Source organism: Kogia breviceps, chromosome 9, assembly GCF_026419965.1.
Source record: "Kogia breviceps isolate mKogBre1 chromosome 9, mKogBre1 haplotype 1, whole genome shotgun sequence".
Taxonomy (NCBI): domain Eukaryota; kingdom Metazoa; phylum Chordata; class Mammalia; order Artiodactyla; family Physeteridae; genus Kogia; species Kogia breviceps.
In genome coordinates, this window is record NC_081318.1 from 112,615,926 (window position 1) to 112,642,601 (window position 26,676).

Consider the following 26,676-nt stretch of genomic DNA (forward strand, 5'->3'; position numbering starts at 1 on the left):
TCACAATTCTTTCCATTTCATCCAAGATACTTGTAAGCCTCTCCTTTTTTGTTTTTTTGGGGGTTTTTTGTCTTTTTAATTCCAGCCCCATTTGATGACTATAGTCATTTTCCAAAGAGATTCCCCCAATATAGGTGTTAACCAAAGGTTTCCAATGGACTCTATCTTAAAAGTGTGTTGTCCATAACACCTGGTACATAATGAATTCTCCCCTCATAGATACTGGAGCTCCAATTCAACTCTGGTCATGTATAATGTATGACATTTTTTGCCTATCCTAGGACTCCCATCACTTGCTGGACTAATGTAGAGCACATATTAAGCCTTCCTAGTCACCTTTTTTAGTACCTAATGTGTCATGATCAGTTGAGCATATTATGGTATTTAAAGTGAGCTGTTCAGCTTCTCCATGCAGAAGTTTATATAGTTTACAAACTATTGTTGAAGTGGTAATGATTTCTTGTTCTAGTCTTGTAATCAATAACCAATAATTATAGAACATATTCCTTTCATATATGTTTACTAATTCTATAAAATTTGGGGTGGGTGGGTGAAGGGAGGAGTAGCTTGGGCCAGGCAATCTGATGTTTATTCAGTTGTATTAATTATTTGTATCTTAAACCAGGTGATTAATCTATGAAGAATTTCTATAACTATGATTTGTTCTTATGTCATCCAAATTTGTCCAAAAATTTTTACTTTAAAATCTTTAATCTTTACCCAACTCAGAGATTTCTTCAGTTTCACACTTTGTTTGGTACAAATAATTAACCCCATGTCAACCATCAACATACTCATTATTTTAAAAAAATTTAGTCAATGATTCAAATAATTTCTTACCTTCTTTCCATTTTTATCAAATAAGAGATTTATCTTCATTCTCCTTCTTAGAAAGAAAACAGGAAACAGGAATCTGATATACATGATAATTTTTGTTCTTGTCAGGTTTTGCAAGGTATAGTTTCATTGTTTTTTTTTCTTTATTTTTCCTGCATAGGGTGTCAGGAAGCCAAGTGATTATAATCATGTCTCCTGATACTTTTATTTGTAGTCTTGCATTTAAATATAGTTAATTGGATACCAGATTAGTAGCTAATTAATTCATAAGCACTTCCTTAACCAAAATTGTAAATAGCAAATTTGACAGAATTTATTAGAAGTACAAGAAAACCATTTAGACTGTAAAAATATAGCAATTCAGTAATAGAATGAGTTGAATACAGTATATTGAAAAACACTTTTACAATTATTTATAGAAATTTTCATCGGAAGGATGTAATTTGTAAGGTATCTGGAGAAGTCAGTAGATTGAGATGCACCATTAGTGGTTATAGATGAGCACGATTTCATTTACCCCTGCTCCTGATTACATGAGGAGTACAGGTGAGCATAGGAGAACTGAGCAGAACTAACTAGCTTGTAGAGGGTGTGAACTCATGACCATACCTCATGCTTTACCAGGTAAGGCTTACCAGCCACTGAAAAGTATAAGCTTCTTGTTACTTTTAGGAATCAAGCCAGAATAATTACTATAAGTAAAAAGGTAATTAATTATAGATCAGAATTATGCCTTAATTATTTTGTAAATTTGATTTTTGAAACAGAGCTAGAAGTTTTAATGTGTGCTGTATTCCATCTTTAAACCTAATTTTTCTTTATTTAAAGAGTGGAGCAGATGTGTCAGGATATGCTTCTTAAAGATTCTTAAAGTACATTTCTTTAAGAACATTTAATTGTTAGAGTACCTTTCTGAAAGTACATTTAATTTCAAAGAGCTGTCTTGTTTTTGCTCTTATGCCCATCCATATATTATTCAAAACCAAAGGGACCAAAAAGTTTGGTTATATATTGAAATATTTTCTTTGTGTTGTATATGGAAGTACATTTAGAAATATTTGAGGTTTATAGGTGATATCTTTTCAGTTTTACAGGTGTTATTTATATCCTATGAATTCAAGAAAAAATAAGGACCTTGAGAATTTGTTTCCCCTGCTTCTAAATACATAAGCATCCTTATTTATTCTAAAATTACATTTATGTGATAATTTTTTCATACTGTATTTCTATTTCAGGCTAAAAATCTCATAGAGAGATTTTTTAATCAACAAGTGGAAGTTCTGGGCAGACGCGCAGAGCCATTGCCTGAGATATACTACATTGAAGGTACTCTCCAAATGGTTTGGATTAATCGCTGCTTCCCAGGGTATGGAATGAATATCCTGAAACACCCAAAATGTCCTGACTGCTGTGGTATGTAATGAACTATGATTTTATGGTTTATACGTATGAAAATTCACTTGTCTTCATTATGCCTAAGTGAATGTCTATCACTTATTTTTACTATCATTTAGGTTTGAAGTACTGTGTTTGAAAAGACTATGTCAATCTGAAGATTTACAAGAAAAAGGCCAACTTAGTTCTGGCCTTATTTTAATACTGGAGTGAAGAGGGGTTGGGGTGTTAGGAAGTTGTCTGGGAGGAAGCACAAATACTAGTTATGAGACACCTAGAGTTACTTATCTTAACAGCCAAAATATATTTCTTTTAGAATCAATTTTTGAAGAGTTTACATTTGTATAATCTGGATTAGGTAACTTTTTACTTTTTTTAAAAGTAAGTATATGAGTTGCTTTAATACCAGTTGTTCCTTCTGACCGTTGATCCTAGCACTAAAGGATCTGAGCAGCTATCTGGCTTCCCCATCTTTGTGTTCATTATAGGACTGTCTGTAGAGGCTGTTTAGGATGAGGATGTGGATTCACAGTCTCTGAATTTCCATCTGTAGCTGTGGAGTGAGCCAATTAACCTTCAGTCTTGAAAGGCTTTCTAACATAAATATCACTACATTAGTGCCATTGTTTGAGTCGTCTCTGTTCTTCCCTCTTTTCTACTCTTATGTTAGATTAAAAACCTTTTCATATGGTAGAGCACTGACTATTATTTTTGCTTTGCTTTATTTAACTTGGTTAGATTTTGCTTTACTTTTTCATAATTTTGTTTTTGTTTAAGGATGTGAAATTTGACAAAATATACTGAAAATTTATCTCAGGAAATACAGTACAAATTTAACAAATAAAGCACTTACAGATGCCAACCTTGTGACTGTTTTGATAATCTGTGATTATGCATATCACTCTAGAGCACAGAAAATTATGAAGAAAAGCCTGGCAATGCCAAACAGTGAAACAAAAACTTAGTAGTTTAGCTGTCTATTAAGTGCATTTATATTGTCTGTCAATAAAGCCTTAAGACAAACTACAAAATTTAAATAGTTGCATCTCATTAATTCTAAGAATTTTGAAATAAACATAGCTCTTTCAGTTGAAATGATAGGTTTCATCATAATGAGGAAATTATTATGAATAATAGTTTCATCATAATGATTAAATTATTATGAATAATAATTTCATCATTGGAGTTTTTTTGCGTTTATAAAAGTTCAGATAACACAATTTTCAGGTACTCTGATTTTACCATGTAATTATAACATTCAAGTTATTATATGCTGTACTATTTGATCAAGTTCATTAAGCAACTCTTTTATTCTTGACAACAAACACCATGGGAAGTATATAATGAAACTGTTATATAAATCTCCAAAATATTTTCTGCCTGTAAAATACTGCTTTGCTCTCCCAAATATATGTCTTGGCCCACAGAGCTTAGAGATACAGGAGGTGCATCCAGGAAACAATTAGAGAACAAGAGACCGCCAAACTACAGGGAAGAGAATGGAAAGGAGATTATATAAAGCAAACTAAGTTAGAGATAGGATGACTCTCTATATAGGATAAATATAATTGAAAAAAAGGCTTTCTGAGTGATTTGAGACTTGAGGTAAGACTTTGAAGATACAGGCTTAGCAAGTACCACCCAAGCAAGGGCATGACTGAGTGTCAGATTTCTGGGGGAATTTTGCTTGACTGGGACTAGAGGATTAGTATCAGAGGAGCTGTGGGGAATGACAGGCTTTGAAAGCAAAGTGGGAGAGTTCACATTTAATGTGGCAATAAGAGTCATATCTTTGCATAGAGGAGAGAAATAACATTTCTTTTTTGAATTTTATGGGATCATTATCATTGCTCAGTATACTTATCAAGTAATGATTTACTGTATCTCATTTTGTGTTGTTCTATGGTAAATAAATATTTTAATTTAGAATTACCTTTATGCTATTATCATCTCTGTTTGATTACTTAAGTGAGACTGAACTCCTTTTTTGCACAGAACTCATTAAATATAATGTGACCTTCAGGTCCCCATCGCATACAGTCATTTTTACAGAATTTTTACAGTGATTAATACAGTCTATATTACAGAAGGTTATCACTAAAAATTTTAAAGTGCACGTACTAGCCAAAAAACATTTATATCATTCTCCAAATTGGTAGGCACTATAAAGTATAACAATAGTTACAAGACAAAATTAACATATTAAATGAACTTATCCATTCAAATGTGAAATGGAATACTAGATAGAAGCACATAAAACATATGAGATACTTTGTAAAGTGACTTAACTTCCAAAATGAAGACATACCAAGTTTATGTTCATCAGAGATTGAGATAAGCATGTCTGTTATGTTAGGGAAGTTTATGTACTTTCTCAGCAGTTGGTAAAGTAAACAGTGACATTTTCTTTTTTGGATATCTTTACTCGATTAATCTTTATGTCTAGATCACAGATAAAGATCATTTGCTTATAAATCTAGAGACTTAACATTTCTACCTGTATTATTTTTCTCATTTCTAGTTAATTTAGCATTTTAAATTGATTTTCACTGAAAGTACTTCTTTACACATTTATCATTGCTTACTATATGCATCATTTTGTCAATCATTTGACACTGAATAATGAAAAAGTTCTAATTTGTGAATTATAGATGTCTCATAATTTCATTAATTATATCATAAAGATACTACAGCCAAAGACCAGCTAGAATATTATGTTGTTTCTGATAGAATTTTTTAAAACACAGATTCTAAAATACGTTTTACTGTGTAATTTCTGTAGTTTCTATTATTTCTTTAAGACTGTATATTTTGCTTTCCTTTTTATTTTACTCCTATTTCAGTTCATCAAATAACATTTTTTTTGACATAATATCCCACTCCTCCTTCTTCCTCTTTAAGCTATGGCACTGTCTCAAAGTTACCTGAAGACCTTCTCAAAAATATATCCAAGGTGTGGGAGCCACACATTTACGTTTATAAGCATCCTAGGTGATTTGATGGACATGAAAGTTTGAGTCTCTTGAGTATTGGTGTTGATAGAGCGCTACCTAGATAGGACACCTTTCCTTCTAATGAGGCAGCAGACTGTTTTTCATTGACTGTTATGGATGAATGTATAGCTCACTAATAGTTTATGCAGCACTGTTGTTTTCTGTTGCTTTCTTTATAAATAAGGTTTTCTGTTGCACATCCAAAACTTTGGGGAATCCCAGGAAACTTACGCAAGGAGCTCTTTCACAGTGATATAGTGTCTGTGTTAGTAGTTAGAAATAATTAGGTTACAGGTTAAACATCTTGAGATAATTTTATTAATAAAGTATATTTTTGTAATTTAATTATGCAGTGAAAGTGAATTGTTTAGTAGATACAGTTGTTTTTAATAAGGTATTTTAGACTCTAAAAATTTATCCTGCTCAGACATGCAACCATGAACTCGTTCTAATTTTACATATAAGGACCAAAAAATTGATAACAAAAAAATGTGCTGTCAACAAAGCAGACTTTAAGGAAAGAAGTCTTACTAGTTACACAGAGAGGCATTAAGTAATGATGAAAGGATAAGTCTAACAAGAAGAGGTGAAAATAAAATATTTCTAAATTTGTGAGGACTTAACATAGTTCTGAAATACATAAAATAAAAATTGTGAGGTAATACTGGCATATAAAACCATATAGAAAAAATTAAGATTGGACCCAGCTAAAAATTCACTTCCAGGTGTATTACAGACATATATACATAAAGAACTGTAAATGTTTTAGAATATAACAAGAAAATATCATGTCTTCAGTATCAGAAAAAGATTTCCAGAAAAACACACAAAAATCACTAACTTTAATAAAAAAAAGATTTTGTCTACATAAAAATTGAGTTTATCAAAAGACACTGCAAAGAGAGAAAAGATAATCTACAGAATGGGAAAATTATTTATAATGGATATAACCAACAAAACTAGTATATATAGGGCTTCCCTGGTGGTGCAGTGGTTGAGAGTCCGCCTGCCGATGCAGGGGACACGGGTTCGTGCCCCAGTCCGGGAAGATCCCTGGGCCCGTGAGCCATGGCTGCTGAGCCTGCGCGTCCGGAGCCTGTGCTCCACAACGGGAGAGGCCACAACAGTGAGAGGCCCGCGTACCGCAAAAAAAAAAAAAAAAAAAAAAACCTAGGATATATAAAGAACCCATAGAAAACATTTTTTTAAAAGACAAAACAATTTTGAAAAATGGGAAAAGATTTGAACAAGTAATTCACAAAAGAGTAATTCCAAATGGTCAATGGATCCATGAAAATATGTTCAACCTTTTTGTAATCAGGGAAATGTAAATTAAAAACGAGCTCCTACTATGCAACTATCAGGTGGGCAAAAAATAAATAGTCTCAATACACTAGGTGTTCAAAAAAATGTGGAGTCTTGGAGCAGCATACACTGCCTGAGTGAGTATAAATCTTGCCCCTTGGGCAACAGTTTGGCATTACTGTAAACATGACGATGCACATACTCTATGATCTAGCATTTGACTCTCAGGGAAATTTCCTCTCAGCATATTTTCTCATAGTCCCAAACTAGGGACAACCCAAATGTCTATTCATAGTAAAATGTACAAATAAACAGTGATGTATTCATACAATGGAACAGCTATAATTGGTGAATGGGAATTAACAACCACATGAATACATTTTATAAACATAACTTGTGGAAAAGAAGCTAAGCACAATGGAATCCATGTAATTTAGGCATAGCTAAACTCTGTTTTATAGAGATTTATTTGTGAATGCTGAAAGCTAAAACTATAGTGCAATCCAAGGAAGTTATCACCATGATACAGAAGAAGACTAGTGCTGACTTGTGGAGGGGAAGGAGTGTAAGTGGGTGGGACATAGGCAGAGTGTTAAGGGGTGGCAGATTTCTACGTTATGGCCTCAATGGTTTCCAGACAGGTTTTCTATGCAAACATTCATTATATTGTACATTTATGTCTTACTTTTTCTATGTGTTAGATTTCATAATAAAAAGGTAAAATATTAAAATTTTCCCTTAAAGCCTGAACACCATTGTTAACAACACTAAAGGCACGCTAAGGAAAAATAATAAGTGCTGTCTTTCTCTAATAATTCAAATTTATCATTTGTGTGTAGTATCACCTGATTTTTGTCTTCATAAATTTATAATTTTAACAGAGCTATCAATAAATGGTTCAGTGGGAATAATGAAATTATAATGACTTTTTTTCTGTTAACCATTAAGTTGTAAATATCATTCCATATTACTCTACTGTTTTCTTATTACTTTTATTTGTTAAAAATGGCCAACTAATTGTAGGAGTTATGTTTAAACATTTTGTTTATGTTGGAATTTAGATTATTTCCTATTTTTATTATTATAGTAAATGTTATTTACAAGAATACTTACCCAGCTTTTATTTTTTGAGTATTTCCTTGTATAAATTTACAGAAATGTGAATACTAATCTTAAATAATGAGCATTTTGAGTTTTCACATTTTTGGTGTACTATTTTAACAGTTCAAAACGTTCACACTATCTTAACCTCACAATGTATGTGTAACTACAGACATTTTTGAATGTCCTTTAATTGATTCTGAGCATGACTTTTCAGAAATTAAAAAGCAAAATTTTATAGCTGTGTAGAATAAAGACTGTATCTCTCACCCTGCTGTGTTCTGCTTAGACTGACATCCTTATCTGGGAGAGTTCAGAGGTCTGCCTTACACTCAGGGCTTGTTAACTGGACAACCGTCCATAGCACTTTATAACTGCTCATTCCCTTCTCTCTCGCCCACTGCCTTCCTACAGTTAAATTCTTGTTGAGATCTTCCACCCAAGTTCATCTGCTTGTCTTCATTCCCACTGTAGTCATCTTAATTTGGATTCCATTTTCTTGTGCCTGGAATGATTAGTTTTTTCCTAACTGGTATCCCTTTACTTTTTCTCCTTTTCAGTCCATATCTCACATTGCTTCCGATTATACTTGTAAATTCCAAGTGTAATCATCTCATTACTTTAAAACCTACAATAATAAAACCCTGGCTTCATAGGATAACTTACTATACCCTTTGTAAGCAAAATCTTCCTTATCTTGAGCAACTAACCCTTTATTGTAACACTGGTGTCATTTTTTATATTTTATTCCTCCAGGAAATGTGTTAGAATTCAGCAATACATAGCATGCTTACTAAGTGTCTGGCACTGGGGATACATTGATGAGAGACATGAACAAGTTGCTTCTCTGGTGTTTATATTTTGTCTGGTCAAGCAGCTTATGAACAAACAGGTGAATAAAGTCATTGCATATGATGATAGGCACAATAACAAGCATTAAACAAGGTGATATGATGCACCCTAGTGTACCTGGCAGTAAACAGGACGTCTGCTCACTTGAATAGGGTTGAATAGGGTTGAATGAAAGTGCCACTGTCAGAGGTCTGGGTAGGGATAAGGGATGTTGAGGCCCTGGGACTACAGCATCTTCAAGTAGCTACCATCCATAGGCTTGAAGAATGAAGATGAGGGACGAATGAGACAGTGGCCTGTGAGAGCTGGGGAAACAGGGCTGTCTGACACCAGCTGAGCTGTAGGCGCACAGTGAGGCAGCCACTCCATAAAACTGGCAGGAGGCAAGAGGAAGATAAATGTCCTGTCCTGCCGTCCTCTCATGGAGCCTTCCTGTGGCCAGACCCAAAGGAAGGGAACCTGGGTGATGGAGTCCATAGACGTTAGCTCCAAGAGAGGGAGCAGGGAAGAGAAGGGTGGGTGATGGACCAGGTTTGGGGTTCAACTGGAGAGTGTCTAGAGTGAAACTAGGGTATCCATTAATTGGATTGTCAAGGATGACTTCACTCAGAAAGTGACTCCTGGGACTTCCCTGGCGGTCCAGTGGCTAAGGCCCCCGTGCTCCCAATGCAGGGGGCCTGGGTTCGATCTCTGATCAGGGAACTAGATCCCTCATGCCACGACTAGGAGTTCATGTGCTCCAACTACAGATCCTGCATGCTGCAACTAAATTATCCCACGTGCCACAACCAGGACCCGGCTCAGCCAAATATAAATGAATAAATAAATTTGTTTTAAAAAGTGACTCTTGAGTTGAACCCTGCATGATAAGTGGGAGAAGATTATACAGAGATTTGTGTACCGAGTTTTCCTGGCAGAAAACACATACAAAGGTATGACTAAGCATGACATGCTTCAGAGCTGATTACTGGCCACGGCAATAGAAAGTATATTCAGTATATTGAAGACACAATCAAGAAAAAGTGTTTATGGAATGTAAAAGCAGGAGGAAAGGGAAGAATAAAGAGTGGTTCTTATGTCTAAGCATGAGTAGGTGGTATATACTGAAATCCCAGTTGAATTTTTTTATATTATGTGAAGCTGTAGTCTGATTTTATTTCATGTAGAACGCCCAGTTTCTCAGTATGATTTATTGAAAAGTTCATCCTTTATCCAGTGCTACATTTAAGTATCTCTAAAGGTAGATATGTTTCTGAATACTCTTTTTCCACTGATACATTAGTCTATCCCCAGCAATCGCACTACTGGGCATATACCCTGAGAAAACCATAACTCAAAAAGTCACATGCACACCAATGTTCATTGCAGCACTATTTACAATAGCCAGGACGTGGAAGCAACCTAAATGTCCATCAACAGATGAATGGATAAAGAAGTTGTGGTACATATATATAATGGAATATTACTCAGACATAAAAGGAAATTAAATTAGGTCATTTGTAGAGATGTGGATGGACCTAGAGTCTGTCATACAAAGTGAAGTAAGTCAGAAAGAGAAAAATATCGTATATTAACGCATATATGTGGAATCTAGAAAAATGGTACAGATGAACCCCTTTGCAGGGCAGGAATAGAAACGCAGGTGTAGAGAACGGACATGTGGACATGGGGGGAAGGAGAGGGTGGGATGAATTGGGAGATTAGGTTTGACATAAATTCACTACCATGTATAAAATACATGGCTAGTGGGAACCAGCTGTATAGTACAGGGAGCGCAGCTCAGTGCTCTGTGATGACCTAGGTGTGTGTGGGGGGAAGGAGGTCCAAGAGGGAGGGGATATATGTATACTTATAGCTGATTCACTTCATTGTACAGTAGAAACTAACACAACAGTGTGAAACAGTTATACTCCAATTTAAAAATAACAGTTATAACTTTTAATGAGTCTCAATCTCTGATAAGGCATGTCCTTTTGTATTGGGTTGGCCAGAAAGCTGGTTCGGGCTTGTCTGTAACATCTTACAGAAAAACCCAAGCAAACTTTTTGGCAAACCCAATGTTATGAGATCCGTTGCCTCTCCATTCAAACTTTTGGATCAGCTTGTCAAGCTCTATAAAAATGGCTGTTGGATTTTGATCACCACTTCACTGAATCTACAGTGCTATTTGGGAGAATTGTCATCCTACCAGTATTGAGTCTTTCAGTTCATGAACATGATGTGTGTGTGTGTGTGTGTGTGTGTGTGTGTGTGTGTGTGTGTGTGTGTGTGTGTGCGCGCGCACACATTTGCTTCTTCATTAAAATATATCCCATTAAGTCTTCATTTAAATGTATCCCAATTATAATTGTTCCTATAGAGGTCTTACAAATATTTTACTTAGATTTATATCTAGATAATTGTTTTAAATGTCTTATTTTGATATAATGTTAGACTTCAGAAAAATAGTACAAAGTATTCCTCTTTAACTTTCACCAAACTTACTGCTATAGGCTGAATATTTGTACCCCCTGTAAATTCATATGCTAAAACCTAATCCTCGGTGTGGTGGTATTTGGTGGTGGGGACTTTGGGAGTTGATTTTTGTATATAATGTAAGATAAGGCTCCAACTTTATTCATTTGCATGTGGATATTCAGTTTTCTGGCACCGTTTTTTGAGATGACTATCCTTTACCCATGGAATGGTCTTAGCCTCCATGTTGGACATCAGTTGACCATGTACATGAGGGTTTGTTTCTGAGACCTCTCTTCTATTCCATTGGTCTGTATGTCTGTGTTTATGCTAATATCACACGGTTTTGATTACTGTAGCTTTGTAATCAGTTTTGAAATCAAAAAGTGTGATTGCTCCAAATCTTTCTTTTTCAAGATTTTTCTGGTTTTTAGTGGATCCTGGAGTTCCACGTGGATTTTAGGATGAGGTTTTCTATTTCTGAAAAGAAAAAAATACATTTGGGATCTTGATAGGGATTGCATTGAATTTTTAGATTGCTTTAGGTAGTATTTTTATCTTAATATTAAGTCTTCCATGAACACAGGATGTCTTTCCAAATTTACATTTCCCTTCATTTCTGTCAGCAATGTTTTGTAGTTTTCAGTGAATAGATCTTCTGCCTCCTTGGTTAAAGTTATTGCAAACATTTTATTATTTGTTATGCTATAGCAAATGAATTGTTTTATTCTTTTCCATGTTGGATTATTCATTGCTAATTTATAGAAATACAACTATTTTAGCATATTGATTTCACATGGTGTGATTTTGCAGAATTTATTAGATTTAGTAGGGTTTTTAGAGTGTTGAGGATTTTATACATATAAGATCATGACATCTTTGAACAGAAATAATTTTATTCTTCTTTTTCAATTGTATTCATTTATTTTTCTTACCAAATTACCCTGTCAAGAACTTCTGATAATGTTGAATATAAGTGGCAAATGTGGACATTCGTAGTGTTCTTATCTTAGGGGGAAAACTTTCAGTCTTTCATTGTTGAATATGATGTTAGCTGTGAGTTCTTTGTATATGGCCTTTAACATGTATAGAGAGTTTTCTTCCATACATAGTTGATTATTGTTATTATAAAAGGGTACTGACTATGAAAAAATGTTTTTTGTATATAAATTGAGATGAGCATATGTTGTTTTCCCCATATTTCATTCTGTTAATGTGGTGTATTTTATTGATCAAAGTTTTGTATGTTGAATCATCCTTGCATTCTGGGAATAAAACCCACTCCCTCACAGTTTACAATCCTCTAAATATGTTGCTAAATTTGGTGTCCTTATATTTTGTTGAGGATTTTTGTATCAGTATTCATAAGGGATATTGGCCTAATTTTCGTGTAGTGTCTCATCTGGCTGGCTTTATAGGATGAGTTAGGAAGTGTCTACTACTCTGAATTTTTGGATGAGTTTGAAAAAAGAATTTGTGTCACTTCTTTAAATTTTTGTAGAATTCACAAGTGAAACCATCTGGTCCTGGGTTTTCTCTATGAGGAGGTTTTTGATTACTGATTTAATGTCTTACTAGTTTTACATTTATTCAGATTTTCTATTTCTTTATGTGTCATTTTGGTAGATTATGTGTTTCTAGAAATGTGTCCAGCAACTATACTCCAAAAAAAAAAAAAAAATCAAAGAAAAAATAAAAATAAAAATCCTAACCCCCCCAAAAAAGAAAGAAAGGTGTCCATTTCACTTAGGTTATACAACTTACTGGTGTACAGTTATTCATAGTATAGTTTTATATTGCTGTTTGTGTAAAATCAGTAGTAATGTCCCCACTTTCACTAATATTGTTATTTTAGTATTTTAAGTCTTTTCTCTTTTATTCATTGCCAGTGTAGCTGAAGTGGTTAATTTTGTTGATGTTTTCAACAAAGCAGCTTTTGGTTTTGTTGATATTCTCTATTAATTTCCTATATACATATATATTTTTTTACCTCAATTTTAATCTTTATTATTTCCATCATTCTGTTGGCTTTGTGCTCAGTTTGTCGCGCTTTTCCTACTTCCTTAAGTGAAGTCAGTTTAATAATTTGAGATCTCCCTTTTTTGATCTAAGTATTTAGAGTTAGCATTCTTTTGCTGCATCCCGTAAGCTTTAGCATATTGTGTTATTTTCATTTGTCTCAAGTATCTATTTCCCTTGTGTTTATCAGTTGATTCATTAATTGTTTAATAGTATATTATTTGATTTCCAAATATTTGTGTACTTTCCAGTATTCCTTAATGTACTGGTTTCTAGCTTTATTATATTGTAATCATAAAAGACACTTTGTATGATTTCAATTTTTTAAAGTTTATTGAGACTATTTGTTACCCAACATGGTCTGTCCTGAAGAATATTCCATGTGCACTTGATAAAAATGTGTATTTAGCTATTCTTGTGGAGGCTTCTCTGTATGTCTCTTAGGTCTAATAGGTTTATAGTGTTGTTTAAGCTCTCTATTTCCTTATTATTTTTTTTGTATGGTTATTATTAATGGTGGGTTACTGAAATCACTAATATAGCTCTCTATTTCCCTTCAGTTATTTCAGTGTTTGCTTTATATATTTTGAGACTCTGTGTCTAGGTGAGGTGCATATATGTTTATAATTGTTATCTCTTCTTGATGAACTGAATTGTCCATCATTAATATGTAATGTTCTTGTAACAATTTTTGTCCAAAAGTTAATTTTGTCTGACAGTAGTATGGCCACCCCAGCTTTCTTTTGATTAATCTTTGCATGTAAGATCTTTTTCTGTTCTTTCACTTTCAGCCTATTTGTGTTTTAGAACTAAATGGGTCTTTTGTAGTTAACATCAGTTGCATCATGTTTTTTTTCTTTTAATCCATTCTACCAATATCTGTCTTTTGATTGGAGATGTCAGTCCATTAACATTTAAAGTTATTACTTATTAGGAAGGACTTCTGTCATTTTTCTATTTGTTTTCTATATGTCTCATAGCTTTTTTTCCCCCTTATTTCCTCCATTCCTGCATTCTTTTCTGTTTAGTTGATTTCTTATAGTGACACTTTTTGATTCACTTCTCATTTCCTTTGTATATATAGTAAAGTTCTTTTCTCTGTGACTACAGTGGGAATGAAATATAACATTCTGTTATAACAATCTAATTATAATGGTTATCAATTTAACTGCATTCAGATATAAAAATTCTCATCCTTTACAACTCTGCATCTCCCTTAAATTATTGATGTTCTAAATTATATCTTTAATATTGTGTCCCCAATGACATAATTTATAATTGTTTTTATGCATTTGTTTCTTAAATCCTGTAGAAAACAAAATTAGTGGTTACAGCCTGAAACTACCATAATACTGACATTTATACTCACTATGTGTTACCTTTACTAGAAATCTTTATATCATCATCTGACATTGAGTTACTGTCTAGCATCCTTTCATTTGTACCTTGAAGGGACTCCCTTTAGCATTTCTTTTAGGACAGATCTAGTTGTAATGAACCCCCTCATCTTTTCTTGATCTTAATTTCTTGATCTTGGCTTAATTTCTCCAAAAGTTTTGAAGGATATTATTGCTGGATATAAAATTCTCAGTTGACACTTTTTTTCCCCCAGCACTTTAAATGTATCTTCCTATTCACTTCTGGCCTACAAGGTTTCTGTTGAGAAATTAGCTGATAGTCTTATGTAGGGCCTCATGTAAATGATGAATCACTTCTGTCTTGCTGCTTTCAATATTTTTCTATTCCTTTGTCAACAGTTTGCTTATAATGTGTCTGCTGGTGTGGGTCTCTTTCAGTTTATCCTACTTGGAACTTGTGTTTTTGGATTTGTCGATTCATGTATTTCATCAAGTTTTTGGACATTATTTATTTTTCTTTCTCTTCTTCTGGGATTCCCATAATGTATATACTGGTATCCCACAAGTCCCTTTGACACTAGTTACTTTTCTTCATCCATTTTTCTTTCTGCAGCTTAGATTTGGTAATTTGAACTGTCCTGTTTTCAAATTCACTGATTTATTTCTTGTGCAGCCTCAAATATGCAGTTTAACCCCTCCAGTTAATTTTATTTACTGTTGTTTCAGCTCCAACATTTCTGTTTCCTTTTTTATGATTTCTATCTTTTATTGTTATTTTCATTTTCTTCGTACACCATTTTCCTTATGTTCTTTGTTCTTTTTACATCTTTAGCTCTTTGAACATATTTAACATAGTCATTTTAAAGTCTTTTTTTTAAATAGGTCTGATATCTGGGATTCCTCAAGATTGGTTTCTGTCTTTCTCTTTCTGACTTACTTCAGTCTGTATGACAGACTCTAGGTCCATCTACCTCACTACCAATAACTCACTTTTGTTTCTTTTTATGGCTGAGTAATATTCCATTGTATATGTCAATTTACTGTGTTCCTGTAATGGACCATGTTTTTTTGAGCTTTTTAAAATTATTATTATTTTTTTCAGTTGAGCATTGGAATAATATAATGTGGTGACTCTAGAAATCATATTCTGCCCCTTCCCCAGAGTTTGCTGCTTTTGTTTGGTTTTTACTGAAGGTTTTAGTAGTCCCTTTGTTTTGAGACTTTTCCAAACTATTTTTGCAAAGTGTAAAACTATTTTACACTCGGTTGTGTGTAGTCACCAAAATCTCTGTCTTTGGACAAATCCTACTTCATTATTATATGCTGCTGGATTTAATTTGCTAATATTTTAAAGATTTGTGTTATTATATTATGTATTTTGTTGTAATTTCTTTCTCGGGTTTGGTATTAGGAATGTGCTAGCCTTAAGAAAGCAAGTTGGGCAAGTGTTCTCTCTTCTGTATTCAGGGGGGTGGGGGGGTGGGAACTGTAATTAGGTTTTTTTTAAAAATTAGGATTTACTTAAAATGTCATATGATTCATTAATGAAAACATCTGGTCTGGGGCTTTATTTTTTGGAAGGAAACTTTTCCACATTTGATGTGAATTTGGTCTAATTTTCTCATTTTTTGAAATAATTCTGTGCAGATATGTTTGTCTTTTTATATTCATTTTTAAGGTATTTGGGATGTCTTACAAAATTTCTAGTCCTTTTCTGCTAGTAGATTTATTTATTAATTTGTTTCAATAATTGGAGAGGGATTCTGTGCCCTCCAGATTTTAGTTCTTTCTTCTTGCAGGATTTAATTTTTTTCCCCTTTGCTAATTTTTCACTTCACCATGCAACGGCCAAAGGACACTTTTCCCTTTTTTCTTTTTTCTCTTCAAAAAATTTGTGAATATTTGGAGATTTTCAGGTATCATTTTGTATTGAGTTCTGACTTAATATGTTACTTATTAATTTAATTCATATATATAGTTATTTTATTGGAAACAATGTATATTCTGTAGTTGTTGAGTGTATTAGTTTATAAATATCAATTATGTCCAGGCAGTTAATAATTTAATAATTATAAAGGGAGAAATTGGAAGGAAGAAAGGGGTCACTGGTCCCAAGCAAGTTTGAAATTTAGAAGGGAAAATTCCAGTGTATTTCTAGTCTTGAGAATAGTCCTCTATAGCTCAATCCTCTGCCCACTGGACCCACAGAGGCATTACATTCTAGTCCATGAAAGTTCCATTATCCTCTGTTTCAGGCCTGTGGGTCTGACTTGGTCCACCACTGGACCCAGTACTTTTCCATGGGAGTCATTCCTTTTTTATTCAAGTGTAGTGCATGTTTGCAGATGATTAATTCTACCAGCCCATTTCCTGCTTGTAGAATTTTGGAAATCTAAAAACTGTCTTTAATTTGATCCTGTCTCTGTTCCCTTTAGTCCAAGTTAGCAGTGTTTCTGCTGTAAAAAATTCTTAAAAACCTTGCAGTTCTCCTATGTATATCATGGGTATTCACAGCATTAGTCAAGAGGGACACCTCTTGTGGAGGCACAGAACTTTCCTGCAATTCCATATCTCAGTTCCAGGTTTCTTCCAGGATAGTTGAGTGGACCTGTGAATACATAGTCTTGGTAGCAAAAGTTTATCCAGCCATAGCATTACTCTCTAGATCTTGCTTTTTAACAGTGGACTTCCTGATTTTAGCATTCTTTGAAATCTGGATAGGTTTCTAATTACCAGATGATGGTTCCTTTTTGCTTAGCAGTGCCATCGTCAATTTAACTCTTTCCTCCTGCATTTTACTGTAAGCATCAGGGCAAAGACAGAGTACACCTTTTATTTTGTTTTCTTTGTTGGGAAGTGTTTTTTGTCTTTTGGGGGGTTTTTTTTGGCTAAAAATTCCATTTCTTTAATACGTATGGCTGTTCAGGTTTTCTTTTGGTGGGGGAGTGGGTAATGTTTTGATAATTTGTGGCTGTCAAGATATAAACTTCTCCCTAGCCTTAGTGGCATCTCACAAATTTCGACATGATGTATTTTCATTTCCATTCACTTCATAATGTTCATTTCTCTTTAGATTTCTTCTTCAAGCAATTGGTTATTTAGAATTGTGGTGTTTAATTTCCAGATGTTATGGGAATTTTCAGAGATCTTTCTTTTATTGAAACCTAATTGAATTCATTTGTCAGAGAGAATATGTGTGGTTTGAATACTTTTTAATTTACTGAAACATGTTTTATGCTATATCTTTCTGGTTATTTTCATGCCCCTATCATTATGAGATATTTTTTGTTCCTTGTAATAATCTTTTCTCTGACTTCTTTTTTTTTTTTTTTTTTTTTGCGGTACGCAGACCTCTTACTGCTGTGGCCTCTCCCATTGTGGAGCGCAGGCTCCGGACACACAGGCCCAGCGACCATGGCTGACGGGCCCAGCCGCTCCGCGGCACGTGGGATCCTCCCGGACCGGGGCACAAACCCGTGTCCCCCACATCGGCAGGCGGACTCTCAACCACTGCACCCCCAGGGGAAGCCCCCATATTTCTTTTTGTTAGTGTTATCGTGGTTTATCAGTCAGGGTTCCACCAGAGAAAAGAATCAGTAGGATATATGTATATTGAGAGATTTATTGCAATAAGTTGGCTTATATAATTGTGATAGCTAACTAGATAATTCCAAAATTTATAGGGCAGGTCTTCCGGAAGGGCAGACAAAAAACTCTTGGCCACAGTCTGAAGCTGAAGTCCACAGGCAGAATTTCTTATTCAAGGGACCCTCAGTTCTGGTCTTAGGCCTTTCAACTGATTAAATCAGTCCCACCAGATTATCCCCTTAAAGTCAGCTGATCCTAAACATTAATCTTATCTACAAAATACCTGCACAACAATGCCTAGATTAGTGTTTAATTGAATAACTAGTATTGCTTAGCCAAATTGACACATAAAACTGGCCAGTACAAATGCTATGCCTTTTGCTAGCCCCTTACTTTAACTTTATATCTTCTTATTTAAGATGTATTTATTTAGGCAACATACAGTTTGATCTTGCTTTTTAAATCCAGTCTGACAGTATCTGCCTTGTAATTGGCCATCTTTAAACCCAATTTAATGTAACTACTCTCATTGTCAGGTTCAAGTGTATCATCTCACTATTTTCTATTTCCCCAACTTATTTTTTGCTCCTTCTTTTCCATTTTTTCTTCATTCAATTAAATTAATTGAATAGTGTTTGTGCTTCCATTTATCTGCCTTGTTGACCTATTAGGTACAGCTCTGTGTGTTTTTATTCTGGTGGTAATTTTAGGCTTATGGTGTATATCATTAATTTATCATAGTCTACCTTTAATTAATATTATACCACTTCATATGAAGTATAAGCATCTTAAAATATTATATTTCCATTTCTTCTCTCCTGACCTTTGTGCTATTGTTGACATCCACCCAGTTAAGCTTACCTGTGTCACAGATCCCACACTACATTGTTCTGTTTATTAAACAGTTTATCTTTTATGGGGATGTAAATGATAAGAAAAAATCACATGTATTTACCCATCTAATTATCCTTTCATTAGTCTTCATTCTTGGTGTAGACCCAATTCCACCTGCAGTTCTCTTCTTATGGCCTGAAAGATTTTATTTAACATTTCTTGTAGTGTGAATTTGCTATTGAAGAATATTTCATTTTCTTGGATTTGTGGACATGCAGTGCTCTTCAAATTTGGAAAATCGTTTTACTTATTTATTCAAATAATTTTTCTATTAGTCGCTTCTCCAGAGGTTCCAATTAAAAGCATATTAACCGGACTGACATTTTGCAACAGCTCTTTGTTGATCTCTTCATTAAAAATGTTTTCTGTGTGTTTTATTCTCTGTAGTATCTATTACTGTATCTTCAAGATTGGTCATCTTTCCTTCTACAATATCAAATCAATCAGTAATCCTACCCAGAGTGTTTTTCATCACACACAACATGGTTTTGGCCTCTAGAAGATTGATTGAAATGCTTTTTTTAATATCTTCCATATGTTATCTTAAGTTTTGAACATATGGAATATTGTTACATTAATTGTTTTAATATCCTTTTCCACATAGTCAGGGTGGTTTGCAATTAACTTTTTTCTTGAGTCATATTGTCTTGTTTCCCTCATGCCAAGTAATTTTTCACTGAATGCCAGATATTTGTGAATGTTCTGTTGTTTGGCATTGAATATTTTTGTATTTTTATATCTTTGCATTACAGAGTTTTGGGGATTTTTTTGAATTTTATTTACTTTTTTATACAGCAGGTTCTTATTAATCATCCATTTTATACACATCAGTGTATACATGTCAACCCCAATCTCCCAATTCATCACACCACCACTGCCACCCCCCACCGCTTTCCCCCCTTGGTGTCCATATGTTTGTTCTCTACATCTGTGCCTCTATTTCTGCCCTGCAAACCGGTTCATCTGTACCATTTTTCTGGGTTCCACATATATGCGTTAATATATGATATTTGTTCTTCTCTTTCTGACTTACTTTGCTCTGTATGACAGTCTCCAGATCCATCCACGTCTCTACAAATGACTCAATTTCATTCCTTTTTATGGCTGCGTAATATTCCATTGTATATATGTACCACATCTTCTTTATCCATTTGTCTGTCAATGGGCACTTAGGTTGCTTCCACGACCTGGCTATTGTAAACAGTGCTGCAGTGAACATTGGCGTGCATGTGTCTTTTTGAATTATGGTTTTCTCTGGGTATATGCCCAGTAGTGGGATTACTGGGTTATATGGTAATTCTATTTTTAGTTTTTTTTTTTTTTAGAAGATGTTGGGGGTAGGAGTTTATTAATTAATTTATTTTTGCTGTGTTGGGTCTTCGTTTCTGTGTGAGGGCTTTCTCTAGTTGTGGCAAGTGGGGGCCACTCTTCATCGCAGTGCGCGGGCCTCTCACTATTGTGGCCTCTCTTGTTGTGGAGCATAGGCTCAGTAGTTGTGGCTCACGGGCCTAGTTGCTCCGTGACACGTGGGATCTTCCCAGACCAGGGCTCAAACCCATGTCCCCTGCATTGGCAGGCAGATTCTCAACCACTGTGCCACCAGGGAAGCCCCTATTTTTAGTTTTATAAGGAACCTGCATACTGTTCTCCATAGTGGCTGTATCAATTGGCATTCCCACCAACAGTGCAAGAGGGTTCCCTTTCCTCCACACCCTCTCCAGCATTTGTTGCTTGTAAATTTTCTGATGATGCCCATTCTAACTGGTGTGAGGTGATACCTCATTGTAGTTTTGATTTGCATTTCTCTAATAATTAGTGATGTTGAGCAGCTTTTCATGTGCTTCTTGGCCATCTGTATGTCTTCTTTGGAGAAATGTCTATTTAGGTCTTCTGCCCATTTTTGTATTGGGTTGTTTCTTTAATATTGAGCTGCATGAGCTGTTTATATATTTTGGAGATTAATCCTTTGCCCGTTGATTCGCTTGCAAATATTTTCTCCCATTTTGAGGGTTGTCTTTTCGTCTTATTTATGGTTTCCTTTGCTGTGCAAAAGCTTTTAAGTTTCATTAGGTCCCATTTGTTTATTTTTGTTTTTACTTCCATTACTCTAGGAGGTGGATCAAAAAAGATCTTGCTGTGATTTATGTCAAAGAGTGTTCTTCCTATGTTTTCCTCTAAGAGTTTGATAGTGTCTGGTCTTATATTTAGGTCTCTAATCCATTTTGAGTTTATTTTTGTGTATGGTGTTAAGGAGTGTTCTAATTTCATTCTTTTACATGTAGCTATCCGGTTTCCCCAGCACCACTTATTAAAGAGACTATCTTTTCTCCATTGTATATCCTTGCCTTCTTTTTCATAGATTAGTTGACCATAGGTGCATGGGTTTATCTCTGGGCTTTCTAAGTTTTGAACATAGGGAATATTGTTACATTAATTGTTTTAATGTCCTTTTCCACATATTCAGGGTAGATTGCAATTAACTTTTTTTCTTATCGTGAGTCATATTGTCTTGTCTCCCTCATGCCAAGTAATTTTTCACGGAATGCCAGATATTTTGTCAATGTTCTGTTGTTTGACAGTGAATATTTTTGTATTTTTATATTTTTGCATTATTGAGTTTTGTTCTTACACACACAGAAAAATTGGAAACAGTTTGGTTATTTCTGGTCTTACTTTTAATTTATTTGGCTGAACCAATGTTCAGTCTAGGCTAGTCATTGTCTTCTATTGAGGGAAGAGTTTTCTGTTTACTCTGGCCATAAGCCTGTTATTCGTGAGTGTTTCCATACTAACTCATGGGATTATACACATTAACTGGCCCTGTGTGAGCACTGGGCACTGTTACATTACAGTATGGCAGTGGAATCTAAAAGCTCATGTCCTAAGAAAACAATAGAAAGCCATGACTTAGCCTCAGAAGTCAGCTGGTGTCACTTGTGTCATACGAAGTTCCACTTAGGAACAGAGGAGGTGACCTGGATGGATTATACTGCTCAACAAGGTGACAAATGTAAGAATGTGTAGAATGGGATGTATATATTGTTAGCCATCTCTGGGAAATACAGTCTGTCACAAGGCCCTTATATTCCCCTATTCATTTTAGAATCAGCTGGTCAGTTTTCATTTTCAGTAAGCCTGATAGGATTATGTTTTGGGGAGAAGGTGCCTTCATATTCATAAATGTGTTATATCTCTGTGTCTGTTTTTCATCTTCATTGTGGTATAATTGACAAAGTTGTATGTATCTAAGATATACAACTTGATGTTTTGATATATGTATACATTGTGAAATAATCACCACAATTAAACTAATTCACATATCCATCATGCTCTATACCTCACATTGTTACATATATACATATATATATATATTTTGTGTGTGTGTATGGTGAGATCATTTAAGATCTACCCTTTTACTAGATTTCAAGTATGCAATGTAATATTTTTAATTAGAATCATATTGCTCTACTTGGTTCTCCAGAATTTATTCATCTTGCACCACTAAAACTTTGTAATATCTCCTCATTTCTCCCTCTCACCAGTCCGTGGGAACCACCATTCTACTTCCTGCCTCTGAATTTGACTATTTTAGATCATGCAGTATTTGTGGGAAAATTTTTTTAATCAGCTTTTTTAAGGTGTCATAAATACACTCATTTTTAAATGTGCACATTTTAATTGTACAGTTCAGTGAGTTTCAACAAGTGTATTCATCCATTTAACCAATACCACTATGAAGATATAGAAATTTCCATTCCCCAAATTGTCCCCTTAAGCTCCTTCACAATCACAACTACTTATTAAATTTACCACTGTTTATTTATACATTCAGTTTTTGACAGGCATTTGGGTTGTTTCTAGGTTTTGGCTGTTGTGAATAGAGCTTGTAGGAACATTTCTGTGTACGTTTTTTGTGGACCTATGTTTTCATTTCTCTTGGGTAAATGCATAAGAGTTAAGTTTTAGGATAATATGGTAGAGTATTTTTAACTGTTAAGAAACTCCCAAACTTTTACAAAGTAGTTGTGTGATTTTGCATGTCCACCAAGCAGTGTATGAGATTTCTGGTTGTTTCATATTCTTGCAGTCTTGATATTGTCCATCTTTTAAATTTTAATCAGTGTAGTGCTATTTTATTTGTGATATAATTTGTATTTACCTTATAGCTAACGACATCAAATATCTTCTCATGTTCTCTGTGAGCATTCACATACGTTCTTTTGTGAACTATTCACATCATTTCCTCTACCCTTTTTCAGGTTATGATTCTTCTAAATATTGACTTACAAGGTTTATTTATGTATTCTGGAAACAGGTCCATATATATTCGTTTTACTTTCTTAATGGTGTCTTTCAAATACAGAGGTTTTAATTTTGACAAAACTAAGTTTCTTAATTTTTTTCTTAAGGAACCAAAGATATTGTGTCCATCCAAGAAATTTCTGCTTACCCCAAATTCATGTAGAATTTTTCCTATTTTCTTCTAAAAACATTGACCTTGTATTGTGTGGCCTTGCTAAAACTTATAGTTTTAAGTATTTATTTTTTATTTTTAGGATTTTCTTCATACCTAATCATCTCACATAAGAATAAAGGCAATTTCACTGCTTTATTTCCCATTTCCATGCTCTTTTATTTCTTTTTATTGCCCCCATTAGTCTGGCTAGAATGTTCAGAAAAATGATCACCAAAAGTGGTGAGAGTTGACACTCTTCCTGTTCAATTGTCAGGGCCCATGGGCTTTCCCCATTAGCTGTGATGCTAGCTGGCGGCTTTTAAGAGATGCTGTTAATCGGGTTGATGAAGGAAATTCCCTTCCATTCTCTATTTATTTTGATTTTTCATCATGAAGGAGATTGAATTTTGTCATGTCTTGTATACACCATTGAGATGATCATATGTTTTGTATCTTTTATCATGTTTTATGATGCATTGATCGATACATAGAAGTTAAACCAACTTTGTATAAACTGACCTCTAATATAAACTATATGTGATCATCATTCATAATTTCTACATATCGTTCGCTGAGGTTTATATGCTAACATTTAGTTAAGGATTCTTGTGTCTATGTCCATAAGGAACTTTGGACTATAGTTTTCTTGTAAATATTTATAAAATTTTATTATTAGGGCACTTGCTGTTTTAAAAATGAATTGCAGTCGTTCCCTCTTCTTCCTTTTCCTAATGGTTTATGTAAAATTTATATAATTTTTCCCTCAATACCTCATTGAAGCTATCTGTACCTTGAAGTTTGTTTAGTTTTGGTTTTCAGGGAACGATGCATGTGTGTGTGTATGTGTGTGTGTGTCTTTGATTTATTATCGCTCTTTGGAAATAAAATTTTTCTTTATAATGTTATATTTCAAACATCTAGAAATATAGAAAATGATGTTATAAACAAGTATGTTCAGATCACCCATTCCAAACAAATTTCATATTCTGTCACTTTCTTTGTATCCTAAGATTTAAAATGATTTAAATAGGACACAGCTGAAGCCTCCTGTGAAGGCCTCAACAATCCATTGTCTTCCTCTTCTGCTCAGATATATTCATTATCAGATCCTCTTCTGCTCACATATATTCATTATCAGAATTGGATATTTTTTACCCCAGTCCAGGATTTTATACTTTTAATTCTTATTGAGGCAATCAACAATGACAAATAGTATTGGTTTGCATGATAATCAATAAATGGCGTCTTGCCTTAAATAACCTCTACAACTTGCTTTGTTTGGGCTCCACAATGATATACAATTAAGTACGCATATTGAAATTATACAGTTTAATAACCTGGACACATATACATCCATGAAACTATCACCACAATCAAGAAGAAGATCTCTGCCGTAACCCTGAATTTTGCTTATGCCTTTTTGTAATCAGTCCTCCCTCAATATCCATTTCCAAGCAAATGCAGATATGCTCTGCATCACTATATATTTGCATGCATTTTAATAATTTTTAATAAATGGAATCATGCAGTATATAATCTTTGTCTGAATTCTTTCACTCGGCATAATTTTGAGGTTCATCAGTATTATCACATGTATTAATAGTTTGTTCCTCTTTATTGCTGAGTAGTAGTCCATTGTATGGATATACCACATTTTATTTATCCATTCACCTGATGATGGACATCTGGGTTGTTTCCAGTTTTAGGCCATTACAAATAAAGCTGCTATGAACATTCCTGTACAAGTCTTTGGGTGGACATGTGTTTTCAGTTCTTCTGGGAAAATACCTATGATTGTGATTGCTGGGTCATATGGTAAGTGTATGTTTAACTTTATTTTTTTTTAAAGCCAAATTATTTTTAAAGTGGCTGTACAATTTTCATGTTCTACCAGCAAAGTTGTGGAGTTCCAATTGTTCTAAATACTTTCCAAAGCATAGTATGGTATGCTCACTCTTTTTTAATTTTAGCCATTCCAATGTGTGTGTGTGTGTGTGTGTGTGTGTGTGTAGTGGTATCTCATTGTTTTTTTTTTTAAATTTATTTTTTATGTTTTTGCGGTACGTGGGCCTCTCACTGTTGTGGCCTCTCCCGTTGCGGAGCACAGGCTCCGGATGTGCAGACTCAGCAGCCATGGCTCACAGGCCCAGCCGCTCCGCGGCATGTGGGATCCTCCCAGACCGGGGCACGAACCCGTGTCCCCTGCATCGGCAGGCAGACTCGCCACCAGGGGAGCCCTTTCATCGTGGTTTTAATTTTCCTTTTTAAAATGTATTTTCAAGTTTCTATAGGATATTGGTATTCCTTTGCACAGTATCTGTTCAAATATCTTTCTCATTTTTTTAAGTGGGTTGTTTGTCTCACTGAGTTATAAGAGTTCTTAATTTAGTATGGACAAAAAGTTTTTTTCTGATGTAGGTGCTGTGAATATATTTTCCCAGCCTGTGGCTTACATTTTTGTTTTCAAAGCAAAACGTTGAAGAAGTCCAATTTATTAATTTTTTAAATTCTGTGATTCATGTGTTTTTGTGTTCTAATGAACATTTTCCTATCCTAAGGTCACAAAGATTTTCTACTGTGGTTTTTGTTTAGTACTTTTGGGTTGTGCATTTAAGTCTGTGATAGATATTGAATTAATATTTCTATTTGGTATGAGGTAAGGGTCAATAATCATTTGTTACAATACAGATAACCTATCCTGGTGATACAGCACCATTTGTTGAAGACTTTTCTTTTGTCATTAAATTTTCCTTGGTACCTCTGTCAAAAATTCAACTGACTATATTCATATGGGTTTAATTCTGCTCCATTCATCCTTTTGTTTATCATTTCACCAATACCAAAGTGTGTTGATTAATTGCTTGCTCTGTGTTTTTGAATTACTATAGCATATTGATTTTTAAATATTAACGTGGATCCCATATGTCTGTTTTATTCAGTGATTAGATGTCATAATTATTTTGTAGACCCTGTATTTTTTTGCAAGAATAAACATATCATCTGCAAATAACAGTTTTACTTCTTCTGATATCTGTGCCCTTTTTTCTTTTACTTTATCTCAGTGACTAGGTCCTCTAGTATGGTGTTGAATAGAAATAAAAACAAGCATTCTTATTATTTTTGTTTTGTATCTTATGTTTGTTTAACAAGCTCTAGCTGGAGGTTTATCAGTTTTGTTAGTTTCTTCAAAGAGCCAGATTTTAGTTTATTGGATTTTTCATTTGATTTCTATGTCATTAATACCTGCTCTTTAATTTTTTGTTTTTTTGTTTTTTTTTGCTTTCGTCCTCATCTGAAACTTAATGTGCTCTTCTTTCTTTAGTTTCTTAAGGGAGCAACATACCATCGATACATTGATTTTATATCTTTTTCTTTTCTTACATAAGTATTTAAGGCTATATATTTTTTCCTACCATTGTTATAC

At 34.2% G+C, this 26,676-nt stretch overlaps 1 protein-coding gene across 1 annotated transcript in view; it reads left to right on the plus strand.

Moving 5' to 3' along the window:
* The window catches only part of ZPBP (zona pellucida binding protein), a 97,496-nt gene that overhangs the window by 57,069 nt on the left and 13,751 nt on the right, over nucleotides 1-26,676 (plus strand). Inside the window, exon 7 of the mRNA XM_059074706.2 lies at nucleotides 2,073-2,250. Within this exon, the coding sequence (XP_058930689.1) occupies nucleotides 2,073-2,250 (178 nt within the window). The remainder of the gene's footprint in view (nucleotides 1-2,072; nucleotides 2,251-26,676) is intronic.